This window comes from Mastomys coucha, unplaced genomic scaffold, assembly GCF_008632895.1.
Source record: "Mastomys coucha isolate ucsf_1 unplaced genomic scaffold, UCSF_Mcou_1 pScaffold13, whole genome shotgun sequence".
Taxonomy (NCBI): Eukaryota; Metazoa; Chordata; class Mammalia; order Rodentia; family Muridae; genus Mastomys; species Mastomys coucha.
Genome location: NW_022196895.1, coordinates 8,918,347 through 8,926,686, shown reverse-complemented (window position 1 = coordinate 8,926,686; position 8,340 = coordinate 8,918,347). Strand labels below are relative to the sequence as shown.

The 8,340-nt window shown below is 48.1% G+C and overlaps 1 protein-coding gene across 1 annotated transcript in view; it reads left to right on the top strand.

Moving 5' to 3' along the window:
- Npc1 (NPC intracellular cholesterol transporter 1) overlaps positions 1-8,340 on the top strand; it is a 46,636-nt gene that overhangs the window by 35,701 nt on the left and 2,595 nt on the right. The window contains 10 exon segments of the mRNA XM_031364978.1: positions 3-78; positions 1,266-1,393; positions 1,479-1,619; positions 2,346-2,435; positions 2,896-3,086; positions 3,822-3,937; positions 4,538-4,667; positions 5,899-6,099; positions 6,815-7,046; positions 7,707-7,820. Coding sequence (XP_031220838.1) covers positions 3-78; positions 1,266-1,393; positions 1,479-1,619; positions 2,346-2,435; positions 2,896-3,086; positions 3,822-3,937; positions 4,538-4,667; positions 5,899-6,099; positions 6,815-7,046; positions 7,707-7,820 — 1,419 coding nt within the window.

Here is an 8,340-nt window from a genome sequence, read left to right as displayed (position 1 = left end):
AGCTGGGCAGGATCCTCGGGGAAGTGGCCCCAACCATGTTCCTTTCATCCTTTTCTGAGACCTCAGCATTTTTCTTCGGTAAATTTACTGAGGATCATATAAGGCCTGTGGCTGCTGGGTATCCGATTATGCCCCATGTCGCTCTCTTTCGAGAGCTTGCGTCACACTTGGAGTGCCACTTGCTAGACCACAGTGTCTTGGCTAACTGGCAGTCTCTGGAGTCAGCTTTTGCGTCTCCTCTGTCCCAGCACAGTACTGATGCTGGGACAGAGGATGACAGAGACTAGGGCTCTTCTGCCATCTCCGCCTCTTGTGCCTATTGTAAGTGTTAGAATTTGAAAATGGCATCCCCACATGGCCACAGAGTCCTTGGGTCTCCCCTTGGCAGTGCCACGCAGGTTGGCTCGCGGGATGCTCTGCCTTTGTTTTTATACAGGCTTCCTCTCCTGAGCACAGACTCCCAGGGGAAGCAGGCTCATTAGTGAGCAGAGAGGAGCTATGATGAGCTAGGACAAAAATCCTCAGGGTTCTTTTGTACAGACCCATCACTGAATCATGGTGTTGTCCGCCCAGTCTGTCTCCAAAGTGCAGAAAGAGAAAAGTGGCTTGATCCTTGTAGAGACTGAATGAGGCCAGAGGTCTGTGTGGAGAAGGCGGTCTTCGTTGTCTGAGGTTACAGCTGCAGTGCCAGAGTGATCCCCACCCAGCTCCTAGACGGGCCGTTGTAGGCGGGTTCAGGTGGCAAGCTTGCAGGGGAGGCATGCTGGCACCTTGTCACTTCCTGTTTCTCCAGAGTTCACAGGAAACCTGTGCTCTTTATTGTGCCTTTGCCAGTCACAGGTGCAGGGCAAGATACCTTCTTACTCTTGTAAGAAAATCAGCACAAGTGTGTCTTTTCATAGCAGCTCATACTGTGCCTCAGGGTCAGGGTGGCTTTACCAAACTTGGGGCAGGATGCTACTGCATCCTGAGGACTGCACATGCCCCATCTAAAGAGGGGCAAGTGTCCTCCTCATCTGATTCTTGGATCATGTGGCTGGCCCAGCATCACAAATGTTTTCCTCTGAAATAATATGGTGAATCTAGATTTTTATTTAAACTTTATTCCACTATTAAATACTGACAACTTATTACAAATATTTTTGATCCTAAAATGGATCACTATAATGTGGGTCAAGAGATTTGAAATGGCATATGTGCGTGGGAACACAACCCGAGACCCGTGGGCCTCTGGGTGGCGTGACCGTGCTTCTCTCTCCCTGTAGGGGCGCTGTCTTCGATGCCAGCTGTCCACACCTTCTCTCTGTTTGCGGGGATGGCAGTCCTCATTGACTTCCTCCTTCAGATTACCTGCTTTGTGAGCCTCTTGGGGCTAGATATTAAGAGGCAAGAGGTAAGTACAAGGATGTGCTTTAGTCTGGGGTCTGGGTGAAGTTGGAGATTGTTTCCATACCCTCTCTTCATCTCTCTACGCTCAGAAAAACCGTCTGGACATCCTGTGCTGTGTCAGAGGCGCTGACGATGGGCAGGGTACCCATGCCTCCGAAAGCTACCTGTTTCGCTTCTTCAAAAACTACTTTGCCCCTCTTCTGCTGAAGGACTGGCTGCGGCCAATTGTGGTACGAACTTTTCTGTGGCTTCTGTCTTCTCTCTCTACACAGATGTATCTATCACATGCCTTCTGTGAAGGCCTGGGAGGGCAATTCCAACCACTGTTAGTACAGTGTAAAAACACAAAGGCAAATACATACACTAGCGGGGTCTTTTTCTAGTGCAATTTTCTAAAACATTTTTTAGCTTATTTTTCTTTTATGTGCATTGGTGTTTTACCTGCATGCGTGTCTACAGTCAGTGCTCTCAGCTGCACCTCTAGTGCAGTTGTTAATCAGTCAACATTGGCAACAGTTTTGGTAACATTGGATTTGAGTTGGGGTTTTATTTTGTTTTGTTTTAAAATAGTAGTAGTTTTACAGAATGCTGCAAAGAAAGCCAGTGGAGCCCTGTCTCTCTCACCTAGTATCTTCTAGTGTGGACTGTGTCTTTCACACACAATTGTAATAATCCATAGTAGAGTTAGGCTGTGTGCATGTGCTTGCACTCGTTCACGTGAGTGTGTAAGAGGCAGTGGTAAAGCCCTGTAGGTGCCGTACTAAGTCTGGCTTTGGACTGGGAGTGTAGTTCAGTGGTAGAGTCCTTGCCTAGCCTTACACAAGGCATGGGGTTCAACCTCTAATACTACCCCAAAATAAATCAATGGAGTCATATCTTTGGGGTGTGAGATTTTATTTTTCTTCTCCAGATTATGATTACATTAGCAATCATCTCGCGGTTTGCTTTTTCTCCAGATAGCTGTGTTTGTGGGCGTTCTATCATTCAGTATTGCGGTAGTGAACAAAGTAGACATCGGATTGGATCAGTCTCTCTCAATGCCAAACGTAAGCTGCTGTCTTTCCTTTAGCTTTGTTAGCTGCCCTTGAGTAGTTTTCAGAGCATGTGTGTATATGTTGCTGCTTGCTTCTGAATGCAAACCAAGCAAGAGGCCACAGTGATGTGCTGCAGGGCTCTGCTGGGGTAGGCTGCTGGCCCGTGAGCTTATAACTCCTCATGCTGTAGCCGTACAGGTGGAGAGGCCACAGTGATGTGCTGCAGGGCTCTGCTGGGGTAGGCTGCTGGCCTGTGAGCTTATAACTCCTCATGCTGTAGCCGTACAGGTGGAGCAGCCAGTCTCCTGAGATCACTGTGAGATCCCTTCTGTCTGGGGCTTAGCAACAAGTACACTCTGGGACCTGGGAGGAGAGAACCATGAGCCATCTAGGTTGGCGACTCGGGCCCTAGTGCCCTCTATTCTTAGCATCTCCCATCCAACCATACTTCTCTCTTTGGTCTTCCTTTCAGGATTCGTATGTGATCGATTATTTCAAATCACTCGGTCAGTACCTGCACTCGGGCCCACCTGTGTACTTTGTCCTGGAGGAAGGCTATAACTACAGTTCCCACAGAGGGCAGAACATGGTGTGCGGCGGCATGGGCTGTGACAATGACTCCCTGGTGCAGCAGATATTTAATGCAGCTGAGCTTGACATCTAGTCAGTATCAGGACTGTCTGGTCCTTTGTATTTTTGTCCTTAATTAATGCTTAATTTGAGATATGCTTTCTCTATATGGTCTCCAAGTTGGCCCTGAACCTGGAGCCGGCCCTGTCTCAGCCTCCTGAGTTAGGGTTAGACCAGTTCTGGTCACCTGCCTGGGTTGGTCCTTTTCAGTTGTGAATAGAAAGAGGCAGAAGGGGCTGGAGAGATGGTTCAGTGGCTAAGAGCACTGACTTCTCTTCCAGATGTCCTGAGTCCAAATCCCAGCAAACACGAGGTGGCTCACAACCATCTGTAATGGGATCTGATGTCCTCTTCCAGTGTGTCTGTAAACATCTAACAATGTACTCATATATATATATATATATATATATATATATATATATATATATATATATATATATATAATCTTTTAAAAAAAGGAAGAAAGAAAGGGAGAGAGAGAGGAAGAAAAAAAGAAAAAGAAAGGAAAAAAGAAAGCGGTAGGAAGAACTCATGGCCAGGGTCAACTCAGGCCTAAAATTTCTCACCAAAACCGGATTGTGTTTGGGAAGGTTGCTTTTTGTTGTCATTTCAAAAAGTGTTAGACCAAGTTTCATGTGAGCAAAGTGGGTTCATTGGCCATGGGCTATCTTGTAGGGTTGGTCGGTCATGTGGCAATGTCAAATGGAGGGAAGGAGCTGGAGTTTGCAGGAGTCCCAACAAGCCTGTCACTGTCTCTTCTCTCTCCAGCACTCGCATAGGCTTCGCTCCCTCGTCCTGGATTGACGATTACTTTGACTGGGTCTCACCACAGTCCTCCTGCTGTAGACTCTACAATGTCACTCACCAGTTCTGCAACGCTTCTGGTACTCCATCTCCTTTTCTAGACTTTTTTTTTTCCAGAAAAATGGTAGCATTGCTTAGCCATTTCATTTTCGTTTGTGCATGTTTGTCAGTGTTGGAGCTGTCTCCTTCCCTCTGTCATTGTCCTGTGCTCAGTCACACATTCCTCTCAGAGCTGCTTCAAGGCCTTGGTCCCCAGTCAGACTTCGCATTTGTGCAGAGCACACTTACTGCTCTCTGGTGCCGACTGGTGTCTGTCTATAAAAGGCATGCTTTCAAAGCTTTGTAAAGGCTGTGTTGGTGTAAGTGCTGGGCTCTTAGGTGTTCCTCAGAACAGGGCACCTACATCCAGGAGGGGGTTTGCTGTAAAGCCTGCTTAATATGAATGTGCCCAGGAGGGGTTTGCTGTATAGCCTGCTTAATATGAATGGCTTGAGTCTGTCACTTATTGAGCCTAGAAACCACATGGAGCCGAAGCTTGGGAGGAGGGAAAGATGCAAGGAAACCTTGTGTTTAGTCTCAAACACGTAGTCCTTAAGTGTTAAATCTTGAGTGTTTGTTGTTGCTGCCGTTTTAAGTCTTGCCGCCCATTTTTCTAATGATTGGCCCTCCTTTTTTGCCAGTGATGGACCCAACCTGTGTCCGCTGCAGACCTCTGACTCCAGAGGGCAAACAGAGGCCTCAGGGGAAAGAATTCATGGAATTCCTGCCCATGTTCCTTTCTGATAACCCCAACCCCAAGTGCGGCAAAGGGTAAGTGCCAGGGAGCTCTGAGCTAAGTGTTCACCACAGCTCTAACTTAGATGGAGCAGGCCTGTGGGAAAGGGTATCCCCTGCCCTGCCCTGCCCTGGTCCTGTAAAGGCAGAGACACCGTTTAGCAGAAACTCCTCAGGCTTCGGAAGGATTAATCCTCACCGGGCACTGCTTCCATTCTGGTTCCTGTCCTTACCCTGGGCCATGGATGGAGGCTGATTCCCACGCCTGTTGTGAAAGGAGTAGAGAGTAAGGTGCCAACAGGCTTTGAGACAGCATCTTTGCTTTGGTAAGGTCACCACCGTGTAAGGGTTAGGTTCTAATCCCCGCTACACCTTGTGCGAGGGGGAGGAGCTATCTGAATGCCCAGCCAGTTAGACCACCCATTGCCTACATGGACACCAGCAGAATGTCTGGCCCAGCAATAGTCAAGTTAAGACAATGGATTTAGAAGCTTTTATAGGTGAAAGTTGAATACCACATGTGTGTGATGTAACTAACGTAACTAACATGGATATACTTGGTTTTTGTAAGAATCCACATTTGAGCCATATGGTACCAAATGCCTTTAGTCCCAGCATGTGGGAGTTGGAGGCCAGCCTGGTCTACAGAGTGAGTTCCAGGACAGCCAGGGATACACAGAAACCCTGTCGGTAAGGACAGACAGAACCTCTACTGAGCGGTCCTTTCACCTGTGTGTGCCTTGTCTGTTCTGAGACTTCTGCTAGTTGTAACAAATACTGCCTCTAAAAATTAAGGACAGATATTAGAATTCTCTTTGCTTGTTAACATTGGGGTTATTCTGGAATTTTCTTCATGAAGGCATGGGAGTTCTTTGGAGTTTAGTTGTTAGGAAGCAATAGCCAAACGGAGTATCCACTGTGCAGTGTCCTTGACTGGTTAGCACTCCCAGGCTACGAGTGTGTGCTGGTCTGTGCTTCACAGAGGCTAAGGTGAGGGGCCTTTGCCAGGGAGGCCTGGGCTTGAGTCCAGCCTCTTACCTTTCTTACCCGCTGCTCCTCAGCAGTAACGAGTCAGCTCTGCATCATGCTTGGTTTTGAATGGAACCAGATGGAGAAACAATAGCGGCCGTGCACCAGACAAACCACAGTGCCTTCCGTCGTCCTTCCCAGGAGGCCTCCTCCATCCAGGTGGCCTCTGAGCTATGTGACTCCACTCAAAGTGCTCATGTTCCGCATAGCCTTTCTGACACCCACACCTCTTCCTCAGGGGGCATGCTGCTTACAGTTCAGCTGTTAACATTGTGGGAGATGACACTTATATCGGGGCCACTTACTTCATGACCTACCACACCATACTTAAGACCTCTGCTGACTATATCGACGCCATGAAGAAAGCTCGGCTCATAGCCAGTAACATCACAGAAACCATGCGTTCTAAGGGGAGTGACTACCGTGTGTTCCCTTACAGGTAAAGTAGGGAGGCCTGAGGAGTAGGGTGGGGCTGCAGCTCCTTAGCTCTCAGTCTGGCATCTGCTTTATCCTCAACCAAGAGTGGTGTCTGAAGGGCACCTGAGGTGAGCAGGCCAGAGTCTTCATAGCCTCTGCTGTGCTCTGAGGACTGAACACAGAACTTGGTGTGGTGTCCCAGCGCAAAGAGACACAGGAGAGTGGGCCTTGCCCACGGACATGTTGGCAGGGGTCCCTGCCTGCTCATGACTTGGACATTGCACAGACAGACTTTTCAGTTGGTGGGTGTAGTGTTTTGTTTTGTTGCTGCTGCTGCTTTCTCTGTGGAAAATCCGGAAGGCAGAGCAAGCAAATGGTTGCTTTTCTCAAACTGTAAGTGTGGTTAAAGAATTCCAGCCTTTACGTGCAGACTTCCGGAGTAGGTGCCACTACTCTGTGGGAATCAGCCCAGAGTAGCTCCCAGAACAGACCTGATTGGCTTCTTCCCTTTCCAGATATCCTATGAAACTATTTTTGGAAGTGTTTATAAGGTAGCAAAAATTGAGCTTACAAGTAAAAAGTCTATGTAAGCACGCATTTGGCATCTTTGGATGTCAGTGGCTTTGCTCTAGGTGATGGTGCCAATCTTGGGTGGTTTTCTGGGGTGTCTGTCAGGGTGGGGTAAAGAGAGAATACCCCAGGAGGATAAGCTCTAACCAGATAACTCTCCTCCCCAGTGTGTTCTACGTCTTCTACGAACAGTACCTGACCATTATTGATGATACCATCTTTAACCTCAGTGTGTCTCTGGGCTCCATATTCCTGGTGACCTTGGTGGTTCTGGGCTGTGAGCTGTGGTCCGCAGTCATCATGTGCATCACCATAGCCATGATCCTGGTCAACATGTTCGGTGTCATGTGGCTGTGGGGCATCAGTCTGAACGCTGTCTCCTTGGTGAACTTGGTGATGGTCAGTCCTGGTCTTCTCTCACTTTGTCCCTAGCTCCTGTGAGTGTTGCATGAATTGTTCCTTGGATTCATATAAGTCCTAAAGTGGCCTGAAACACAGGTGCCACTTAGCTACATGACAAATATGAGGTCAGCCAGAACTAAATGAAATTGTCTGAAAACAAAAAAACCATGTAGCCTAGTGACATTAAGACCCCCAGTGTTACTTACCAGGCTATTCTGCGGGGCTTCCTGTACAGTTACCCAGCATGCAAGTACTTAGGAAGTATTGAAGATATAGTCAGGCATGGTGGTGCACACCTTTAATCCCAGTACTCAGGAAGCAGAAGCAGGTGGATCTCTGGAGTTTGAGATCAGTCTGGTCTATACAGTGAGTTCCAAGACAACTGGGGCTACACAGAAAAATGAGGGGGGCAGCTGGAAACAGTATTAATGGGAGGTAAACACTCAGAACACCTTCAGCATGATGGATTAGCAGTATGCTAGCACAGTGGGGAAGGATAGGTAACCTTGGGAAGTTTCCAGAAATTCCCCTAATCAAAACCAAGACACTGTAGAAAAGTAGAGGCCGGGGTAGAGCCTTCAGAACCCAGGGTTTCCTCCTGTAGTTTAGGGGCATTTTGAGCCGAGAAAGATCTGTTCTGGGGCCGCTTTGTTCCAGAGCTGCGGCATTTCGGTGGAGTTCTGCAGCCATATAACAAGAGCGTTCACTATGAGCACCAAAGGAAGCCGCGCGAGCCGGGCGGAAGAGGCGCTGGCCCACATGGGTAGTTCTGTGAGTATTGGCAGCCCCAGGATGGGTGATGGGGTTTGCAACAGGAATGCTTCTTCAGCGACTGGCTACTTCTCAGAAGAAACACAAACTCAGAGGATAAAACAATTTGAATCCATTCTGTAAATGGCAGCTCCCAGCAATGACAAATTCTCACACGTTTCACTAAATAGCTATGTCTGAGACAGATCTGAAGTCCCTCAGACTTGTCCTTGCTCGTGTGCTCTCTTAGACAATCAAATGGCATAAGCGGAAAAGCTAGGAAACGTTAGACTTGAGAGAGCTGGAAACCAGTACTATGGTGGCACAAGGGGTCTCGTGAGTTCCAGACCTCACTGGGTTGTCTGTAGTTAATGCCATGAGGCCCTTGGTCCAGCCCTTTATCCTGCTGTTCCTGTCAATCACTTTGCCACTATAGAAAGTATCAGTAAAAACATAAGCCTTTGCTTACGTTTCTTAATCGTAATAGTCTCTAGGCTGCCGAGGTAGCCAGCAGGGCCGAGGTGAGCTTGCTCTGCCAGCC